The sequence below is a fragment of the Phoca vitulina genome, unplaced genomic scaffold (genome assembly GCF_004348235.1).
Source record: "Phoca vitulina isolate PV1807 unplaced genomic scaffold, GSC_HSeal_1.0 scaffold1, whole genome shotgun sequence".
NCBI lineage: Eukaryota > Metazoa > Chordata > Mammalia > Carnivora > Phocidae > Phoca > Phoca vitulina.
This window is the reverse complement of record NW_022589704.1, coordinates 72,502,145-72,525,563: the sequence shown is the minus strand read 5'-3', so window position 1 is coordinate 72,525,563 and position 23,419 is coordinate 72,502,145. Positions and strand designations below refer to the sequence as shown.

At 39.4% G+C, this 23,419-nt stretch overlaps 1 protein-coding gene across 2 annotated transcripts in view; it reads right to left on the bottom strand.

Annotated features, from left to right (window-relative positions):
* CYTIP (cytohesin 1 interacting protein) overlaps positions 1-14,978 on the bottom strand; it is a 31,163-nt gene extending 16,185 nt beyond the window's left edge. Inside the window, exons 1-6 of one of the 2 annotated variants that reach the window (XM_032410148.1) lie at positions 14,752-14,839; positions 9,627-9,707; positions 7,771-7,820; positions 7,271-7,325; positions 2,947-3,049; positions 2,633-2,726 (exon numbers count right to left, since the gene is read on the bottom strand). In XM_032410148.1, the coding sequence (XP_032266039.1) occupies positions 2,633-2,726; positions 2,947-3,049; positions 7,271-7,325; positions 7,771-7,820; positions 9,627-9,644 (320 nt within the window). In that variant the 5' untranslated portion in view covers positions 9,645-9,707; positions 14,752-14,839. Of the gene's footprint in view, positions 1-2,632; positions 2,727-2,946; positions 3,050-7,270; positions 7,326-7,770; positions 7,821-9,626; positions 9,708-14,751 lie in introns of both variants that reach the window. The other variant, XM_032410144.1, reaches the window with a different exon arrangement.
* Positions 14,979-23,419: the final 8,441 nt, after the last annotated feature.

Below are 23,419 nucleotides of genomic sequence, written 5' to 3'. Positions count from 1 at the left end.
CCCCTCGAGAGGGTGGTTGAAAGAAAAGATATTGGTTCACTTGTAAGCTGTAGCTTATTTTATAGACACCACTATATGACAATGACTATCGTTCTCTACTGGAACTCATTCTTATGGGCTCTGGCTGAATCACCTATTTTATTTGGTCAATGCTTATTGGGCATTTACCACGTGCCAGACTTTAGACACTATGCTAAGCATAAGGGGTCCAGCAATAAAACATGTAATAGGGATCTTCAAACAGTGGAATAGACATGCCATTTCTTGGAAAAGGGAAAAGTCCTTTCTTCCCCAGGATTCTAGGAAACTGTACCTCTGTAAACTGCCTTAATTTTTCAGCTAGAAAAAACAGAGCCAGAACCACTATGAGATAATAGCCTTCATATGACTCTCACATCTCAGAACCTTTTAAGTTTATAAACTTCAGTCCTAGAATTATCAGTTTAATGGTGTTCCATTTCTCCCTATACCAAATGCCTTTCTAAAAATAAAAAGACTTGTTCTATCTTGACTCATTTGATTTGTTTTGTGGGCTCATGTTGACACCTGTATTTTGACTACTAAGTCAGCAATCTGAATAAGGTAACAAATTTCATGTGTGAGTCACACACTAAGTATTTAAAATATTGGTTCAAATTCCTTCTGATAAGTAAGCTGTAACTATTGTATTAAGATGCAGAAATTTTTCAAGTCATAGTAAAACAATAGCATTAAATATGAAGACCTATTTTTCTCTATTTCTAATAGCATCATTCCCAAGATAATGAGATGATAATGCAAGCCAGGATGTTGTCTGCTTTCTCATTAGGGTGGCCTCGTCTCTGGGCATTAGTGAGGATCCTATGAATTTGTTTCAACAGGACTCTTAATGCCCATCTGACCTGCCCAAGCGATAGGTGTCCATGTGCAAAGCCACAGGCATACGTTGGTTGTTCTCTTCAGTCTTTAGACAGATGTCTCTCATTTTCCTGATTTCTGGATCTCCATTTGTCTCCACCCATTACTTCTTAATTATATTCCTGCGTTCTGCCCACTTCACCCATTTGGAACGTGGCTTTCTGATTCTCACTGCCACCTTTCCCCCTTGGATTCTATATGGCTCCAACCTCATAGATTCAAGTTTCTCTGGAGTAAAGAGCACCCCGATCCTCTACCCTGAACTCACAAGATCCACAGAGTTGGACTAAGTCCTCTACCATCAGGAGTTGTCTTTTAAAACTACTCTCGCACACACCCAGAACATCTTTGAAGTTTTAGACTAGAATCACTGAAGAGCATCCCATGGATTTTCTACTGGCAACTTGCAATGAGCAGCTGTGAGGTAGCTGAAGAGAATGGATCCTGGCATCCAGAGCAGATGGTCAAATCCTAGCCCAGTCACTTACTAGATCATTGATCTTCACTCCACCTAATGTAAGCTTCAGTCACTTTATCTATAAATAGAAATAAAACTAACCTCACAAGGTAGCTGTGAAGAATGAAGGAGGTAATGTAAGACCCAACTTGGTCAGAATAAATCCTAAACTACTTAGCCTGATAAGACCCATGCTCTGCCCCCTGGCAAACTCCCTGCCTTTACTTCTTATACTCTCCCTAATCTACCAACTACCCATCACACTGGTTGTCTCTCTATCTCTTGGACATGCCAAGTCCATTTTGAGAATTCAGACACCGCTCTCTTTGCATGAAATGCTTTCACCAGGAGTTCACATGACCACCCCTTCTCTTTCTTTAAGTCTCAGCTCAGATTTCCCCTCCACAGAGATCTCTTTCAACACCTAAGCTACAGAGCAGTCCTCTTACTCAGTATTCTATCCCATTCCTTATTTTATTTTCTTAACAGCAGTTATCAATAATTGAAATATCAAAATTACTTCTTTTGGAGGGTCTCCTTGTCCATCTCCTCCCACAATCAATAAAGCACTATAAGAGTCTTTGTCTATGTCTCTCCTAAGCCTATTGCAAAGCTGGAAACGTATTTGCTCAATAAATATCATTTAAATGATTGAGCAAATTCCATCTTTCAACTAATTACTGAAGTCTTACTAGGTTCTAAGGATGGTATGGTGGAAAGGTCAGTCAAATCTCTGGTTGAGGAGGCCACTCTCCCATTAGTAAGTCTGGAATATTAGTAAGTGTGAGTGTGTGTGTTGCAGGGCAGAGAGGATTGAGCAGACTTTTTTCTTCCTTCCAAATAAGACACTAGAAAAGAAAAACAATTGGCTTGTGGTATAAGAGAAAAACTTCAGCCCTTCTGACCTTTCATTTGTTCTAACCACAAGATTATATCAACCATGGAAATGGGACCAGTTCCTCTCTGACCAAAGAGAATATGTGCCAGTTTCATTGAATTTGACATAAAAAAAATAAATTTTCTAAATGCTATCCCTCCCACACAGACATTTGAGTTATTGATGTCCTCTGACTTCAGATGTTGACAGCATGTTCAAATTTGAGGAAACCTTGAGAAACAAAAGGAACTGATAAACAATGTCTGTACCCAATACCAAAGCTATGGTGCACTGCCTTCCTTCTTGTGATCCTGAATAAAAAGCCTATTCATTCACTCAACAGGCATTATGAAAGACGGTAACGTTTTTGAAGCCCCTACGGGAAGCAGATGGATAGTTACGTTAACAGGTTTCCTGAAGATCTGATCAGGTCAACAACTTGTTTGTGGGTAAAGCCTTCCGTGTTCACGCCATTGATATTTGCAAGGACATCACCTGGGAGATGCCAAGAAAAGTGAGTTGTTAAGATAGTTGCTTAAATAATCCCTCCTGACATGCAAATAAAAAAAAAAAAAAACAAGCAAGCCCCAAACCTTAGCAACATGAAGGAGCTAAGAAAATTCACAGCAGCAATCATATCTCAACCTTTAACATCATAAAGTTTTCTTTTCTTGCTATTTAAATAATTCCTAACACAAGCAAAGTTACAAATTACCAGTTTGCAGGCCAGCACAGTGTGCTGGGCTGTCCTCCTGGATTTTGCAAATCAGAGTGCACATCTCTGAGGAGCACAGGTTCTGGTTCTGCAGCCTGTAAGTCTGTGAAAATTCAAGTGATACATAATTACTATTCAAAAACCTCAAAATCCATGTGTCAAAGAATAAAATGGTGTTGATCACCTTAAGCAGTATAGTAGGTAAGTACAAAGAACAATTTGGAAAGGCTTTCTTGAATATGAACTGAATCAAAGATACCAATCGGGAAATTCTATGATGCAATCTGTAGCCAACCCCAACCATTAAAAAAGAGGGGGGCGGGAGGGTGCACCGGAGTGGTTCAGTCGGTTAAGCATCTGCCTTCGGCTTTGGTCCTGATCCCAGAGTCCTGGGATCCAACCCCGTGGGTTCCCTGCTCAGCAGGGAGCCTGCTTCTCCCTCTCCCTCTGCCTGCAGCTCCCTCCGCCCCCACTCATGCTCTCTCCCTCTCTCTCTCTCTCAAATAAGTAAGTAAAATCTTTAAAAAAAAAAAAATCCCAGCTTGAGGGAGAAAGTAGGAATAAGACTGGTTTAAGATTTTGTATGTTCAAGCCTAAGAGACCACCTGATGCTCTCATTATTACATATCTATTAAGAAAAATCAGGTCTCTTATTTCCCAATGGGATAAAACAATAGAAGCCAAAAGCAAAGAGAAAAATCTCTGTGTAGTTCTCCCAAGCTAAAGCACTCATTACAGCAGCATATGGAACAGTACACATCCAGGAAGGGAGATATGCCAACAATAATTATTTTAAATCAGAGCTCTGCAAATAATGACAATCTGCCCTGCATTTTTTCAAAAGTACTATAATCGACACGATCACCTTCTTGTCTAAGTGCTCTCTGCTGTGCCTGCCCTGAATATGCATCGGTTCATTAGTCACCCAACCAAATTAGAAAAACTTATGCTTCATCTCTCGCCTCAGTTTGGCAAAAGCAGCTTGGTTTTGTTTTTGTTTTTATTTTTGTGTCAAATTGTACCAAGAATACTGCATAAATATTGCTAGAGAGAGTGGCCCAATGACCTATAACAAACAGATTTGTATTTTTCACACATCTAAGTTATGAAGCCTAGTTCCATTTAGAACCAAAATCAGCACCTGAGTTAAGTAATCTGATTCCTAAAATTAAACCACATTACAGCACGGCTTCCTTGTGGAGAAGTTAATGTCTGATGTTCATTCTTTCTTACTTTACGGACACACAGCCTCCAGAACCCAGAAGTCAGTCACATGCAAGCAACTCCTAGAAACTTGACTTTGTTAATATCTAAGGAATTTCTATTCTCTCTGCGAGGCATTTAGAGGCATTTGGAATCCCTGTATGGTAAATGTAGAAGGGACCTCTTAAAGATCATTTAACATCCTTCCCATCTATGGCAGAGATCTCTTTAACAGCTTTTCTGCCGGGAAGTCTTCTTGCTAGAGCCTGGACCCTTCCAGGAATGGAAAGGTGATCCGGTTCATGAGGTACATGGGCCAAAGCTCTAACAGTCATTCCTCTGGGAAACCACTGTTACAACAATTTTTATTATCGGTGAGCATCTACTCTCCAGGTACAGTGACCAAAGTGAGCAGTGAGGGGGAAACGTGTTGATTTACACAGCCGGGATATATGTTTGCAACCAGTGTAAAACATGTGGGTTGGGGATAAAGAAGAAAAGGCAGAGGCCCCAACGTTATGAATGGAAATAGTCAAATATTTCTCTCTCTCACCCGGTCTTCCAGGTCCCATTTTTAGAAGCCAATGACAAAATAATCCCCTGCATTTCTTAGAGATACAAAAGTCACACTATGCTCTCTCAGGCCCAGTGACTTTAATGCTAACGCCTTCCATTGGCTGATCTACTGGTACCAGGCACGTTACTAAGTACTTTATAAGATGTGTTATTTCATTTGAAACTCCTAAAAACCCCACAAGGCAGCACTAAGAGAGCATGACTTTAGTATGTATGAATCTAACGTTTGTCTTGCTCCCATACAGCATGATTCTCACTAGCAATATAAAATTAGCACCCATGGAAATCCAAAAAGGAGGTGGACTTGTTTCTTTTCCAACATGCCCTTCACTCGGGAGACCAGGCCCCAAATACACATTAACAATGGGCACACAGTAGGGGGACCTGAGGCTCTATCTGGTCTTCAAAAAGTTCCCAGGGCATTTCCCCTATTTGGTGACTACTGCTAAAGGATAGATTAGGGGGTGGAGGTGGCAATGGAAAGCATACACTAAATGGGAATCAGCAGAAGAATGGGTTCCTACTTCCCTGGAACAGGCTGCAGTTCAGAAGGGAAATCCTTGGCTCGTGTTGATCTACAAAGGTTCAAGGTGCTGTAGCCTGCTGTCCAGTACTGATAGTTTTGACTCTTGCTTCACATAGAGTTGGCATTCACGGTATGGGGGAGAAACACGGGGGAAATAGTGACCTATATCATAGAAGAGCGAGAAAAAAGATCCCCATTTGTTGCACTAAATAGGGTAAGTGAGTAGTCATTGATCCTGTTTCCAGTAGCAACTGCTACACCTCCTGTGGGTAATTCTCATTTAAAAAGAAGCAGTCACAAAAAGCACCATCTCTCCACAACAGAAAGGGAGTGTTTCGTGTGAATGGGGAAGAAGTGAGAGTACTATGCTTCTAAAGCCTGATAGAAAAATTATAGATTTCACCAAATTTAAAAGTAGAATAATTCAGAAAGTAGAAAGAATCTTTCTTCCTCCTATAACCTTCTCCCTAGTCATGATAGCTAGAGTTCCATTTTGTTTTGTTTCTTTATTCAGAAAGCATGTTTTACTTGGCAGTTTCCTGTTCCTAATCTTCAAATACACATGACTTTCCAATATGGGGGTTGATATTCGGTCACCAAAGTTTTCTAAAAGCAGCACCAAAGCTAAGACCTAAAAGCTGATGTGCAGTGCAAAAGTATGATTATGCAAAAGACATAAAAAAGAAATGCAAAAGTGTGATGGAAGAAAAAAAAACAATAATACTTAAGCTATTACTGTTGGACTTAATTGGATTAGACTTCATTTGACCTAACTCACCATCTTTACAAATATGGCCACGAAAGAGCAGACAGCAAATGAGAAATAAAGAGTATTTCACTTTCTTATTTGAGACCTGGCCGATATCAAGTATTTCAGGAGGTTATTAGAAATAGAAACCTATGGGAGGGGGGAAATCGGAGGGGGAGAAGAACCATGAGAGACGATGGACTCTAAAAAACAAACTGAGGATTCTAGAGGGGAGGGGGGTGGGAGGTTGGGTTAGCCTGGTGATGGGTATTAAAGAGGGCACGTTCTGCATGGAGCACTGGGTGTCATACACAAACAATGAATCATGGAACACTACATCAAAAACTAATGATGTAATGTATGGTGATTAACATAACAATAAAAAATTTTTAAAAAAGAGAGAAATAGAAACCTATAAAGACTCTTAGAAATTTCCTAGAGCATGAGATAATATGCAAGTAGATCCAACTTTTCTAAAATGTTTCAAATAATAATTATAAGATGTTGTCATTAAGAAAAAGGTCCAGGGGCACCTGGGGGCCTCAGTCCATTAAGCCTCTGACTCTTGGTTTCAGCTCAGGTCATGATCTTAGGGTTGTGAGATCGAGCTCCACGTGGGGCTCCATGCTCAGGATGGTCTGCTTGGGATTCTCTCTCCCTCTTCCTCTGCCCTTCCCCCTGCTCATGCACACACACGCTCTCTGTCTGTCTCTCAAAATAAATAAATCTTAAAAAAAAGATAAAAGTCCTAATTTCTTCTTTATATCTGAGATGAAATCTTTAGTATTTTAAAATGTAACAGGAGTTATATATGAATACATGCAGTCCCATACACACAAATCTACATGTTTTCAAGTATTTCTTGAATACCAAAGTATAGATTTAAAATCTGATCTACAGTATAAAAATGATTATGCAAAACACATCTGAAATGCAAATATATAAAAATGCACATCTGTAAAGAGTATTTCACTTTCTTATTTGAGACCTGGCCGATATCAAGTATTTCAGGTCAGTCTCAGACTTACAGGAAAACTAAAGCAACTAAGAGCAAGTTGCTGAGCATGTCTCAGGGGTAAAACTGCTTCAATGTTTTCTTTCCTTGATGGTACCTAGCCTACTGAAACACTACCCCAAACAAACCACTGCACATTGAATAAAAGTCACAGTGTTCATCACTCTCTAATCCTGACTTCACTCTTGCCTTGCAAATATCACACTACCAGCACCACTTTCTTCATTAAAAGTCTGGAAAATTGAAAACTGCCCACCTGAATTTCAAATCCAAACATTCCATTATCTTGCTTTTCCACGGTAATGAGCTTTCTGTAATAAAACATTAAAAATATGCATGAAGATCAAAGCATCACATTTGGCACATTCTTATCATGAAATAACTATCACAATTACAGATGACTGACATTCAGGTAAACTGTAGTATGTAAGACTGTGTGTTTAGGGGCGCCTGGGTGGCTCAGTTGGTTAAGCGACTGCCTTCGGCTCAGGACATGATCCTGGAGTCCCGGGATCGAGTCCCACATCAGGCTCCCTGCTCAGCAGGGAGTCTGCTTCTCCCTCTGACCCTCCTCCCTCTCATGCTGTCTGTCTCTCATTGTCTCTCTCGCAAATAAATAAAAAAATCTTAAAAAAAAAAAAAAAAAAAAAGACTGTGTGTTTGTGTGTGTGTGTGTGTGTGTGTGCACGTGTGTGTGTGTGTGTGTGTGTTAGTGCATGCTGCTAGGAGACCAAAAAAATTCATGAATCTCTTTACCTTTGAGACCAGGAAAAGTCACCTAAAGAACTTGATCTTGTCAAAGCAAGCTGAAAAATATAACAAGCACACAGTTATCAAAAGGTCCTAAGACACATCTATAAAATGTTCTAAATCACAAAGGACTTTGTTCTTTATCACCTTCTTTGGCCCAGCTCTGGGAAATTGTTACGTAAAGGTGGTAATTTCCATTCTCTATTGGTAGCAAAGGAGAGCCCGGAAAGGGAACATCCAAGCACTAAAAGGCTAAAAAGAGGCTCAGATAATAATACACCGTGGCAAAAGAGTTCGTGTAATGTGGCAAAACTCCAAAGCTTCCAAAAAGAATGTCATATCTAATCTGTATTGAAAAGAGCCCCTGAAAGATTAACCAGAGCAATTTATAATCACACGGAAATCCAAAGAAAACAACACCCATAGAATGGCATATAAAATACTTGATAGTTTTTTGAGATACTGATGAAAGGACTGTATTTACTATAATAGTTCAATGTGTTGCTGTTTTTAGGAGGATATAATAATCTCTAAAGAACCAACACATACGCAGAAATACAACTGAGGTGAAACCAGGGACTCAAAACCTCAATTCTGTTTTATGATTTATCTTTGCAATAGTTTTGGAAAAGTGCAATGAGATTTCCAGCCAAAAAAGGAAAGGAACCTCAAAATGGTATAAACCGTATGAATACTATCACCTTCACTCTCCTGCATGCTTTGGAAAAAGATCATATAGACATAAACTCCCAGGATATATTCTACCCCTGTAAGTAGGAAAAATAAGCAAAAGGAAGCATCTTGTTTTTCAGGTGATTGCTGTGAGTGTGTGTGTTTTTATTTTATTCCTTTAGGAATTAACACAAGTTAATTAACCCTTTCTCAAGTCTTGGTCCAGGGACCCAAAATGTCAGCTTACAGTACTAGCTAAACCATGGTGTTTCACTGTCACTCTGATATGCTTGTCATCGATCAGTGAGTACATTAAAAAACGTCAGGAGATGAACACATAGTCCAAACACATACAAATATATACTCTCAATACATAGTCCAAACAAATACAAATAAGACAAATAGAGGATGAAAAACAGGATAAAAACGCATAAAAGAAATTAATGCACACACAAAAAAATCCTTATTAAGGCATTTGTTTGGAGAGAAGCCTATATCACTGTTAATGAATTTGAGTTACCAAGTAGCAAATGCCAGCATTCTCACAAACTTTCTGGAATGGCTCAGAGTTCAGAATTCGCCTATTGATCAATAAAGCTACTGTAAAGAGGAGCTGATCTTCTCTCATTGATTTGATGTAAATTAATTACATTTTGTAATTCCTTGTCTTTTCAGTTCTGGACCTCAGACCATTTATATCATCCTGAAGACTGCACCAGGAAGGCTCAGCCCCAAAAAGAGTCTCTAGTTTTGTTAAAAAGTATTATTTATTTTCAATTTGTAAGGACTAACTGTAGAAGGCCTCCAACAATTTGTATGGTTTGTTTCAGCCTGATTTGTCTTACCTACCACAGACATGGGCGGGGACCACTCAGCTATGCAATGGGGCCACCTTCGTATGGAGGAGAGTGATAAACTTGACATTCCCAAGCATTCTCATCTCTCCAGTATACTGTACTCACATTGTCTTAATCTGTTTTCATTATTTGTATCTGCCCGGCTTTTACTCTTATTTCCAATTTTAAGGTACTTAGGTAGGTCATATCTACTTACGTTATCTGTTATCGTAACTAGGGTTTCTATTTAAAAAATACTACTCTTGACTATCAATATTCATCGTATCATTCAGATATTCATATATGAGGAGACATGTATGTGTGTTTATATACAGGGTATGCTGGATCAAATACCTCAGTTCTGAGCATCATTATCCGTGTCCTTTGGGCCTCTTGGGGAATGTACTTGTTATTCCCCTGTGCCTAGTGCAGGGCCTGGAATAGAGTGGAAACTTAAAAATAGCTAAATAGACAAACAGAAGTAAACTACTAGACACCAAAATAAGTAACTAAGTAGTGGTGAAAGATCAAATGCAGGAGGAATGTGTTAAAATACTTTTCAACTTTGTTCTTCCGCAAATTTTAAATATTCACAGGAAAATCTCAAGGGTAATCATTAAAAATACAGAATTAAATTTAAAAAATCCAAAACATGTGGCAACATTAAAAATGAAAATCAAGTCAAAAAATAAGATCAAAAAAAAAAATCTCAATCCAAAAACAACAAGAACCATAGAGAAAGGACTAATAGAAAGCAAAGGAAGTTAGTAATGCTTTAATACATAACCACCAAATGAATAAATGGTAGCAAGGATTAATGAGTTATTAAAATTTCCAACCTTTCCTCAGCAATTTTAAATGCCCTTTTGCCAGGCAAATAATCATAATATTGATGGGAACCTCAAGATTCCATCTGGCCCACCTGCAATCTGCCTTCTAAATAACAATAATAAAAAAAAAATTATATTTAAATTCAGATCTAAAATCTTTTAAGTCCACAAGACAAATCCAAGACCTCCACACAGAAGGAAACTGCCCCACCTTTCTCCTGCTAACCTTTCTATCTAGCTAATTGACTAGTTGAAAATATTTGCCTAGCACAACGTGAGATGCATGGCAGAGACTCAATTCCTGTGGACTGACTGATTTGGGTTATCAGTGACACACAAAAAAATCAGACTAAGTCAAAGTATAAATTAGTTTCTACTCTGGATGAGCGATGAACCTCTCTTCGGCACCTAATATTTAAATAAAAAAGAATTTAAATAAATTAGGTACCATCAAATTCTCTGACACGTGCCACATCTTGACACAAAGCCTACTCGTCTTTGATCTGGGCTGTCAGACTCAGGCGAAGTGGAAAGGAAGGTTCTCAGGGTTCCACCTTGCTCACACACCAAATTATCTGCCGAAGTGGGAGGAAGTATGCCTAAGGCCTTATGGAAGGTCTCACGCTTTGGAAAACGTATTGCCCACAGCCCTTCTCCTAGAGTGAGCTGTCCTGTTCTCAGATCCAACCAGTGGGGGCCGCGCTCCGGAATGCCCTCCCAGCCAGAGCGTCTTCTCAGGGTGGCAGTGCAAGACGCACGAATAAGGAGCTGGTATGTGACGAACGGTATATGCTGGCAACAGCTGTCTTTTATTACACATTATCTAATATGAGAAATCTAGGTTTGGCGATTTGGCAGGCCTGCAAACTACACATTCAATTACCACTGCTGATTAAGACAAAGCTCCTTAACCCCTTGCTGCCACTAATAGAAAGATGCCTGGGGGTGAGCTTACGATTCCTCTTCTTTTTGTTTTTAGTCAGATGACTTAAAAGATCAGGCATTAATATTCAAAATGTAATTTTTGCTGCTATGCAGTGATTCACAGTGCCCCTCTTCAGTAGGACACGAAGACCAAATATTTCAGCTGTCAGTTTGCAAAAGATATGGGTCATCTGTAGCTCAGAGAGCTAGCAGGCCAGGAGGAGCTCCAAGTTCAGTATTGTAGCCACTTCAGCTGTTAAGTAACAGATTGTTACTTCCTGGTCCCCACGCAGTGAACTCACTTCCTGAAAGTATCGGGGGTGGGGAGGGGATACTTACTAACAGGGAAGGTGTTTCTTTTGTTTTTATTGTGTCAAGCCTCCACAAATTATGTGCCCTGCTCACTTTTGAGTCCCTGCCTCCCTCCCCCTGATTCTTCCATGAATATGGCTTTTTTTTGTTCCTGTTTCCCTTTTAAGCCAGGAGCCTTGGGATAGCAGGGCTCTGCAGACTATTCTAAGATACTTGCTTAATGGAGCTGACTTCAGTTTCCTAACTTGTAAGTGCCCTTAAGGAACCCAAATAAAAGTCCCAGCTTCCCAAGAAAGTCTCATTGTGGACTCATGAGCTCCTTTTCCAAGAAAAACTGTGGGCTATTGATTCCAAGCATGTCACAATACGGATTAGAGGACACTTTTCAAATTCTTTAGTAGTGAAATTAATAGTTTTCTACCTGAAGTATTCATTAGATGATCCAAATACCTTGTAGTTAGGAACACTTGGGAGCTTTGGTAACAGATGGGTGTGCGGCCAGAAATCAGGTGAAAGCCCCCGAAGGGCAGAATCCACCCCAGAAATACACGCTTTGCAAAATTCTGTATCTGAGCTTTTAAGTGAAATCGCCCTTTCAGAAGGTGCCTATTGAGCAATAATTCGATAACGGGAAGACTGTCAGGCAAAGGCAGCCTGTGCTACCACTGAGGCACAGTCCAGCTTCCTGCCTGGTCCGCAGGTCCCTGGCTCTCGTCGCAGCTTTTGGTGAACTCCGCCTTCCAAACGCAGCTTACTACCCTCGGGGTTCATCAGGCACAAGCACTACTCCTTTGCCATCACGACATTTATAAAGCCTCTCCTTATTTCCTCTGGTCTCCTTTCCACCGTGTTTTCCATTGCAGGGATTTTTTTTCCCCTAAAATTATGTGCAGAGGTAGAAGCTGTACTGCGGTGTCTGTCACCTCCTGCAAATACAGGTATAGGGGGAATATGCACACACACAAGTCTATTTTTAAGCAATTCTGAGTGTAAACACCCAAATGCTTCTGACAATTAATCTGAAACTACAGGCTCACCAGATAGAGCTTTGCAGAAACCAAAGCCAGCAATAACAAGAAGTACGAATTGTTGACGTCAGCCCTGAAAGTGTTGAAAATAACAGTGGGCAGAGAGACACCTGCTCGTGGGATTGCCTCACAGGGATCTTGTTGCCTGCAATTTGGTCGGTGCAAAATGGGTGATTATTCTCTAAAAACCACTTAAAAGAAATGAACATCCATTTGGAAAATTCTGAAATGTTGGGATAAACTTACATCAAGTCTCATTGATGAGAATTGTACAGAACCCTAAGTATCATGTAGAAGAGGTTTTGTTTTTGTTTTGTTTTTTTCCTTACAGTAATTCTCACAACAGGAAGAAAAAGCTCTTCGAATAGGAGTTTACTATGGGAAAGAACATGAGAAAAGGGAGAAGAGAGGACCTAAAAAGAGGAGAACATCAGATAAATTCATTGGTGTGGGAATGTGTGCATGTGCATGTTCACAAGTATATGTTATCTACATATGCACGATGAGTGTGTTCCATCTCCCTCCATCTCTCTCACAGTCTCCTTCCAATAACCTCCTACTGACTGCCTTCTCTTAGTCCACGCTGTCTTAACCCATGCTTAAAACCAGATGTGACTCTTCCATCTTCACTGCCTTTCACAGCCAAGTCTCTGGGTCTCCTCTCCATTCCGTCCATTTCCTCTTTCTCCAACTACTGCAAAAGTTGCTCCCTCGCCACTCATCCCTACCCACTTACCGACACACCACGTTTCTAGAGTGAGGTTCCCAAAACCCTCTCCTGCTCAAACACACCCTGTGGCTTCCTGTGCTGGTCAAATGACTGCATCCTCGGGAGAAGTGCTCAAGTGTTTCATAAAGCAGCCCAGCTCCAAGGTCTCCCCTCCCCTCCCACAGACACTTACTGGGTCCTCTGGACACAATAATGTGCTGTTATCTCAATGTGCCCCAAAGGTCCCCAAATCTGTGCCTCAGCATTAATTATTGCCTTGCTCTAGAATACCCCTCAATCACTGGAATATCTGTCCTTCAAGGTTATATTAAAAGGCGTGTCCCTGGATTAGAGCATTTATGTTGTATAATGCCTATTCATTTGTTCTGCCTACTGAATTGTTAACCCTACGAGGCCAGGAAACGTGTTCTTCTCACCTCTATACCTCCTACACTGCTCTATATCTGAAACCTGAATAAAGATCTTGGTGCTTCCCACAGCTGCTTTATTTTCAGGCAAGTAGTAAATTGATAGAAGTGTTCATCATTTGATTAAGCTTAATGTCATAAAAGCATTTGGGATTAAAAAGATCAAAAATCCGAACCATGGCAAATTATGCCCTTATCTTCATTGTGAAAAATAATGAGGAATCAGCTACATACATCACTGAGAAAAGATCACGACTCTCCCTCTATGCTTTAACTCTCTAATCCTGAAATTAGAAGGTTTAAGAGGAGCCCGTGATGTGCAGTAGGATTTAAGGGCAAAACTTCATGCTTTAAAGCAATTCTAAGTCTAAATTCAGATATGTACTTGGAGCATGATAGCAAGTTATATAACCAAAACCTGAAGAGGTTAAAAAATTGTTTTAAACATTGGAAATCATAGAATGAAAGAAACTAACTCAACTGGACATGGATTTTTCTAAATAAGTTTTCATCTCTAGGGAAATACCTTGCAGTACAAATAAAAACGATAGCATAATTTTTGAGCACATACTACTGTGTTAAGCACTGCCCACTTCCTCACTTAAGCCACAGAAGAGCTCCTTAGGGTGGGTCAGTTGTTATCTCCATTATAGAAAAAAGAAAACTAAATCTTAGAGGGGCAAATGAATTGTCCAAGGTCCCACAGCTAAGAAGTGACTGCGCTGGTATTCCATCGGCCATTCACTTATCTAATAAAAGCCTTAATTCCTAATAGCGTTAGGAATGTGCCTGTACCCCAGCCCTGAAAATAATTTAGTCAACAAAATTTGTCCTGAAGAAAAAGTGCTCTCCTTGGATTGGAAATGACTATCAAGGAGTGAAGCCAGGAGAAAGGAATCAATGAGACACGTGGGGGTGCGGGGGGAATCAATAATTCTCAAACTGGCCATGTCTATATGAACTAAGTTCGATGCACTTAATGATTTTCATTTTACTTCAACACCTCTTCAAATGAGAAAAACAATCTTCTTTTAAGTTTTGCCTTGAAAATTTTTTTTTTATTATGGTCTTAAATCTTTTGGACTAGTCCACAAGCTCTCTGGGCTCCCTGTCTCCTTCCTCACCCATACTCTTAGTGACTAATTCCAAAGCCTCTAAAATACAATTTCGGTGTGAAGTCAGACAAACACATCAACTCTGCTCTCAAGAGAACATGAACACTCTGAAAGTACAAAACAGTAATCATACCTGCTTTCTTCCCCGAGGCAAAGTAGCCACAGTGTCTGCCAGCATTTGAATCCTTCTATTATCATCCATTCGGAAGCTGCCCGTGAGCGGGGAGTAAGAGTTATATGCTGGACCAGCACAGTAGTCCACCAAATTGCCATTGCAGCTCTGTTGCATGAGTCTTTGTAAAGACATTGTGAATAAAGATTACTCCAGCTCGCACATGGTTGAGTGGCCTTGCAGGATGGGGGAAGCTAAAAACTCTCTGACGAGTAATCAAAAGTAGCAAAGCAGAAAAAGCCCATGTGACTTCTGTGGTTTTAGGTACTTGTTACACAAACCCTATCTTGCAGTTCACTCCCATTTCTCAATGTTTTTTTCTTTAAGCCCCTGGAAGAAACTAGTTTTACCATTTAAAAAAAAAAAAACAACTTATTTTTTTCTCTTTCAAACAGCCAGAACTCTCATGCTTTTATGTTCTACAGCAAGTTTTGTTCAAAACACCATCTGCCTTTTTTTTTTAAAGGAAGAAAGAAAAATTTCCCCAAGTTCTGCCATGTGTTACCCACCCATTCTCCTACTCACTATGGCAGTGCAATGTCAAAGTCAGGATATGCAGACATTGAGTTCTTGTGGATATAAGCAAGAATTACAGGGTCCAGTCATAATGTCTCACAAGGTTCTTTTAATGTACTTTCCCTGAAGTATACCCTAGCTCATTAATGTTCATCAAAAAGACATTGTATCTGCCACTTGGTCTGTAACTATTCAGCATTCTTCTGCTTGCCCTTCTACTACTCTGTCCTGACTAAAATGATCCATCATCTTTACAAGGAACAACGGGAAGAGAAGACCAGCACACTCAGAGCTCAAAGTTGGCCCTATCTTAGACTGCACTTTATTGCAGCATCAGCGTGTGGTCCTGGGGGAGGAATGGAAAGGACAGGAAGGTATCAGGCAAACCAAGGTGGCATAAGAATGTTACCTGTTGGTCCCTGCATGCTCAGATGGGCCAAGGGCACCATCATGAAGTATACAAGATCACATACACTTTTTTTAGCGGGGGATTGGCACATGTAGTTTCGAGAGAACTGGTTTCAGAGGAGGAGCAGGGGATGTAAGTAGAGGAAAGATTCAAAACAAAAATCAAAAAGAGAAGTTTTACATACTACAAAAAGTCAACTGTGACTTTCAAAATAATTTTGAAGGTCAAGAGTAGAATATAAAGGAGTAGAAAGTTGTGAACTAAAATGGAAGTCAGGGTGAATTCAGCTCAAGCAGAACCTGACAAATATAAATGGTAAAATCTTTTGAGTTAACAGTGCTTCAAGAGATAGAACTACTTCAGGAATTTTTAAAACCTGATCACAGCATAATTCACTACAATTGGAATTGGATTATGACATGAACAAAATGATGTCTCTAAAAACATAAAAATAGGGGAGTCTGCCTTCAGCTCAACTCATGATCCCAGAGTGCTGGGATTGAGCCCCGCATCAGGCTCCTTGCCCAGCAGGAAGCCTGCCTCTCCCTCTCCCCCTGTTTGTGTTCCCTCTCTCGCTGTGTCTCTCTCTGTCAAATAAATAAATAAAATCTTTAAAAAAAAATAAAAAAATAAAAACATAAAAATATCTAAATCAGGGATTATAAATGCATTTGCTTTCAGGGGCCAGGTGGATAAAATAATATAACATAAATGTGTAAAACAAAAGAGAGTGGTAGAGACTTTGGCAACTAAATAATATGTCAATTATGAAAATATTTATGTAGTGTGTGTGTGTGTGTGTGTGTGTGTGAGACATTTTAAAACATCTCTAGGCTGTGAGGTACATGATTTAAATCAACACTATTAATTGAGGACAGCAGTCCACCTGTCCCCTAGGAATTTTATGAGTTAGGTAATTATTTTTATATTTCAAAATGCCAAGTGGAAATTACACATCTGCCTGATATAAGGCCATATAGGCCAGCTGATAACCAAGTGTTACAGACAAATGCTAAAGTTGTATCAGTTTTGTATGTTATACTGATATTAAACTAATATAAATTACAGAAGTCTGTTATTAAATTAAGAAATCGGAAAATAAATTTTTTTACTTAATTTATGAAATGTGTTTAAGGAGTAGAATCTTTCAAATCATGAGATCCCTGGCTGTACCACCAGAGACAAAGGCAGATCTGACATTCAGCCAGTTCATAACAGTATGGTCACATCTGTTAATTATATATTTAGGACCTGGTCTATTTTGATTGGCCAGTTCCCTGTTCTGATTGTTAAAGTCTTATGTCATACTGGTTATTAAATATTTTGAATAACATCCCTGATCAAACATCCATGATAAAATGTGGGAAAACACTAATCTTTTCATACAAATATGACTTCAAGCCTCAAACCCTTCATTCACAAAGGTGTTCTACTATTTACAACTTCCTTTTTTTTACAGAATTTACCTCAGGACAATTACACTATTCTGAACTCTCTTCCTCTTCATCCTCCCCTTTATTTTATTAAGGAGATTCTAAAAGTGAATCAGATCAAGCTATCTACCTACTCAAAAGATTTCAGAAATGCCTCATTGTTCATAAAATAAAATAAAATAAAACTTCTAAAAATTGCAGTTCTTAGCTAACTTTATTCTCTGAAATGTCATATCATCTTTTTTTCTCAGATATTTCTTTTGACATTTAACATATTATACTTAAATTATACCTAGAAAGCAAGGGCCATTTTGTATCTTTAAATTTACATTCATGTTCTATGTGTAGAAAGTGTTCGAGAAATGTTTGGGTTTTTGTGTTGTTGTTGTTGTTGTTTTTAAAGATTTTATTTATTTATTTGAGAGAGAAAGTGAGAGAGAGAAAGAGAGCGAGCAGGGACAGAGGAAGAGGGAAAAGCAGACTCCCCTGCTGAGAAGGGAGCCCGATGCAGGGCTAGAAATATTTGTTAATAAAAAGAAAAGGGCAGGGAAGTAGATATTTAACAAAATGAATTAAACAATATTCTTCTAAAGCATCAAAGCATATTTCTAAACTAGTAGAAAATGTTTGTATTACGCACCCATATGCCAAAGTACAACAGTCTTCTGTAAGGAGTAATCTGAGAGATGAGGAAAGAATCTCTTTTAAAATATGTCTGTTATGTATTCAGAAAGCTAACATCCCATTATTGGGGGGGGGTTATTCTTATATGAGGCATTTTGTTCATAAATATGCAAATACTCTTGAAATGAATCAACCTTTAGTACAAATTAGATGAATCCTGAGGAGCTGGAACGTGGGGATGATGTGCTGGAGCAGGTGAGAAGGGTATGACAAAAGTACAGAACACAGAAAGGCCGAAGGGTCTAGAAGACAAGCTTGGCCAACTCTGGGACCTCCATGAGACTCATAGACAGCTATAGGAAGCTACAGGGGCTTCAGTGCCTAACTCCTCAAATCCTGGCTCTCCTGTTCAACAGTACTGTGACCTTGTAAAAGTCACTTAATCTTTCTGCTTTGGCCTGAGTTGTGTCCCTCTACACGCGTATGTTGAAGCTCCAAACCCCAAGGTGACTGTATTTGGACACAGGACCTGTAATTAAGGAAGTAATTAAAATTAAATAAAGTCATAGGGTGGACTCATGATCCCATAGGATTAATGTCTTTCTAGAAGAGACATCAGAGAGCTAGTGCTTGCTAGCTTGCTCTCTGTTTCTCTGCCGTGCGAGGACATAGAGAGGGGGTAGCTGTCTGCAAGCCAGAAAGAGAGCTCTCACAAGGAACCCAATTACTGGCACCTTGATCTTTGACTTCCCAGCTGTAATAAACTATAGTAACTCTAATAAATTTCTGTTGTTTAAGCCACCCAGTCTGTGGTATCAGTCCAAGCTGACTAATATGCTCTCTAAACCTCAGTTTTTACATATCTAAAATAAAAATTTTAGGGAGAAACAGATCAAATAGTCCAAGCATAGCACTTGGTACAAAGTAAAGTATTACTATTGAGTTTTAAGTAATAAGAATTCAAAGGAAAAACTTCAAAGGACATTACTTGAATTCTCTATGAACTGCCTTATTTACTACCAAACGCTCATATATGTAGCCAGAATGGCCTCATCCATCCAAGAGCAGTCTAGAGGCTAGACTACATGTGAAGATCCTCACTGTCGTATACCAGGCAGGTTATGCCTCTGAAGCATTGGCAGAGCCAATGTCTGAAATTTCTGGATTACCATTAGCCCAACTACTCTATTCATTAGTGTGGATATGGGAGAGGAGTAAGTGGTTGTTAAAAAAAAAAAAAAAGAATTCCTCTGTGTCCTTCAGACTTTAAGACAGCTGTTGAGTTTTTGCTTTATTTTGGCCCTTTGCCTTTATTTGCACAGGAAGCCTTTATTTGCTTCCTGGAACCATAGGGTTTTGTTTTGTTTGGGTTTTTCATTTTGCTTATTTGTTTTATTTCAGCATTTTGTCTTTATTTGTACAGGGAGCCCATATTTGGTTACATGGACTGACATAAAAGACAGGATAAAGTCATCCAGACAATATTTGATTCTTTTATGTTTGAATTTATATAAAGTAGATTTAGTTTGGTAAGGTTACTCTCATATCTGAGAGCCAACCAACGGTGACAACTGTTTTGTCCTATTTCTCACCTTATTTGAGTGACTGAACTGGGTGGATGGGTGTCTCTATCTTCCCCAAACACTCAGTGTGGGTCACTGGGATTCTGAGAGCATTCCCAAAAGAGGAGGAGCCTTTTTCAGAAAAGGGTAAATTACAATCAGGCCTGGTTCTGAAAAATAGCAAACTCAGAAAAGGGAAATAAGAGAAAAAGAGGTCATGAAGTCCCTATATTGAAAATCTTAATGTGGGTACAAACCAAATATTAGCTTAGAGTTGTGACGTATGTATTTAAAACCACACATAACACATGCACACAACATTAAATCTAATATAAATAATAGCTAACAATAGAGCATATCCATTATGTTTTACTAGAAGTTCAAGGAAACAATTTGCTGACCTATTAAAGCTTAATCCAATCAAATCGTGAAGCTATGGGTAGATTATAGTATCAGCCAAGAGATTTAGCCACTGAATTCCTCTGGGGCCTTAACCAGGTTATCTAGATCAGTGTTTCATGAATCCACTCAGTAAGATAATTTCCAGCCTTCTTTTAAATGTAAAAGTACATGATCTTGATACATTCATTTTGTGTATTTATCACAGAAAAATCATTAACTGCATTTTTTTTTTTCATTTTTTTTTTTTAGCCCTCTTCAGGTTTAGGGAGAGTCCTCTGAGCATGGTGAAACATGCCAAAGATGTATCTCTGGGAGGGTCCATGTTAAAGATATAAAGTTATATGTGGGCCACTTAGAGATGATAGGTATGTGTGTAGGGTTTTTACGGGATCTTTGTGGACGTGTCAATGTTATCTATACAAAATGCTCTGTAGATACAGCAGAGTTAAGTCTTTAGGAGACAGTCTCTATGATAATTTTAAGGCTGTACTCCTCCAAATGTAAGCAGATCCTTTGCGTTACCTGGAGAAGAAAGCAAAGGTGACAGCTTCTGAGATTTCCAGCCCTGACTTTAACCACAGTAGTTCTGCTGTTATTTGCTTTAGACTGTGTTCCTCCTTATACCACATGGTTTCCTTGGGTTAAAAGATAAAAATTGAGGGGCGCCTGGGTGGCTCAGTTGGTTGGGCGACTGCCTTCGGCTCAGGTCATGATCCTGGAGTCTCTGGATCAAGTCCCGCATCGGGCTCCCTGCTCGGCAGGGAGTCTGCTTCTCCCTCTGACCCTCCCCCCTCTCATGTGCTCTCTCTCATTTTCTCTCTCTCAAATAAATAAATAAAATCTTTAAAAAAAAAAAAAGATAAAAATTGAGTGAAAACAACAGGCTTATAGAAGAGAGAAAAGAATCAACACATACTGTGCAAAGAACAGTAACCTTTGAAGTACACTCAGTAAGAAAGTGTCAGTCCACAAATGAGTTTCCCAAAATCCAAGACATGGCTCCCTTTTGGAGGGAAAAGCCCTAATTTGTGAGACAGGGTCCCTGGGAACGAGCTCCAGATGAAAAATATTGGGCACCTAGGCGCTTTCTGTTGTCTGCTGTTGTTTAACTGCTTCTGTTACAGAACAGGACCAGGACGTGACCGGGAGGCAGCCTCATATGTAAGCCAGACTTAAAAACAGAGGACCCTGGCTCCAAAAAGCACCAATGAGCTTCCTGGGTCTCCTGCCAATATTGACCAATCAGGACAAGGCTCTTCCAACCAATCAGAACTAGGTCCTTTCAACCAATCAGGACGAGGCTCTTCCAGCTGGTTAGGAAGAAGGCATTTTCTCCACCTAAGCCCGGCCAGCTTTGGGTTTGGGGATCCCGGCCTAGCAACTGCAGGTAGGTGCTGTTGCTGCTGTAACAATAGTAAAAACTCTCTTTAAGCATAAACACAATGAAGGGGGGTAATCAGAGGGGGAGACGAACCATGAGAGACTATGGACTCTGAGAAACAAACTGAGGGTTCTAGAGGGGAGGGGGTGGGGGGATGGGTTAGCCTGGTGATGGGTATTAAGGAGGGCACGTTCTGCATGGAGCACTGGGTGTTATATGCAAACAATGAATCATGGAACACTACATCAAAAACTAATGATGTAATGTATGGTGACTAACATAACGTAATAAAATTTTAAAAAAGCATAAACACAAAGTAACCAGCATAATCAGTAGTCAAAAGATTCCTACTTTTTTTGGTTGAAAACAGTTTTTAAACAATTTTTCTTCACGAATTAAGACAAAGGTGGAGAAGGTTTAACCAAACTGAGGTACGTTTGCATCCCCCAAAAAATCATTCTACAAAATGAAGATGCCTTTCTGAGAAATATTAAGTCTCTAAGAGAAATAGAGTGGCCACCTATTATTAAGAGTGTTTTCTTTGCTTGAGGGCTATTATCTTACCCAAAACAAAAACAAGCAAAAACAGGTTGCTATTTTTCTTTTAAAGTTACTTGGTAACTCGTAAAGTAGGCATACAGCCAACCAAGTTTAAAGATGAAGATATAGATATCTTCATACATACATATGTATGTATATATCACGAAATACATATAATTGCTCTAATAACCATGAAATAAATGAATAATATCAGCTACACCTAGCAAAAAATTACATCAATAAAGTGGGTGGTTTCCATTTGAATATAGGAGTAATTCATTGAAATGAGTTTATTCAAATCCATTTCAGTCAAAGAGCAGGACCTTAAGCATTTGGGCAAGAAGATAAAATATTTATAAATAGATAATATATACATATGTGTATATACATATACATATATATGTATGTATGTGTGTGTGTGTGTGTGAGGGAGAGGAAGAGAGAGAGATGAAGTAGAAATCATAAATAGACCAAAAATCATAGAGAAATTGGAAGAGTAGTCAGAGGTCTATCCTTTAAAAAATATTGAGATCCAGGTGATTATCAGTGCGATGCAAAATTTTCAAGATAAGGATAATTTATTTTATTTTATTTTATTATGTTAGTCACCATACATTGCATCATTAGTTTTTGATGTAGTGTTCCATGATTTATTGTTTGCATATAACACCCGGTGCTAAATTCAATACATGCCCTCCTTAATACCCATCACTGTGCTAACCCATCCCCCCACCCCCTCCCCTCTAAAACCCTCAGTTTGTTTCTCAGAGTCCATAGTCTCTCATGGTTCGTCTCCCCCTCCGATTCCCCCCCCCTTCATTTTTCCCTTCCTACTATCTTGTTTCAGAGGTACAGGTCTGTGATTCAACAGTCTTACACAATTCACAGCGCTCACCATAGCATATACCCTCCACAGTGTCCATCACCCAGCCTCCCCATCCCTCCCACCCCCCACCCTCCAGCAACCCTCAGTTTGTTCCCTGAGATTAAGAATTCCTCATATCAGTGAGATCATATGAATCTTGTCTTTCTCTGATTGACTTATTTCGCTTAGCATAATACCCTCTAGTTCCATCCACGTCGTTGCAAATGGCAAGATTTCATTTCTTTTTAGGGCTGCATAATATTCCATTGTGTATATGTACCACCTCTTCTTTATCCATTCATCTGTTGATGGACATTTTGGCTCATTCCATAGTTTGGCTATTGTGCACATTGCTGCTATAAACATTGCGGTGCACATACCCCTTCCGATCACTACATTTGTATCTTTGGGGTAAATTCCCAGTAGTGCAATTGCTGGGTCATAAGGTAGCTCTATTTTCAACTTTTTGAGGAACCTCCATACTGTTTTCCAGAGTGGCTGCACCAGCTTGCATTCCCACCCACAGTGGAGGAGGGTTCCCCTTTCTCTGCATCCTCGCCAATACCTGTCATTTCCTGACTTGTTAATTTTAGCCTTTCTGACTGGTGTGAGGTGGTATCTCATTGAGGTTTTGATTTGGATTTCCCTGATGCCGAGTGATGTTGAGCAGTTTTTCATGTGTCTGTTGGCCATTTCGATGTCTTCTTTGCAAAAATGTCTGTTCATGTCTTCTGCCCATTTCTTGACTGGATTAGTTGTTCTTTGGGTGTTGAGTTTGATAAGTTCTTTATAGATTTTTGGATACTAGCCCTTTATCTGATATGTCATTTGCAAATATCTTCTCCCATTTTGTCAGTTGTTTTTTGGTTTTGTTGACTGTTTCTTTTGCTGTGAAAA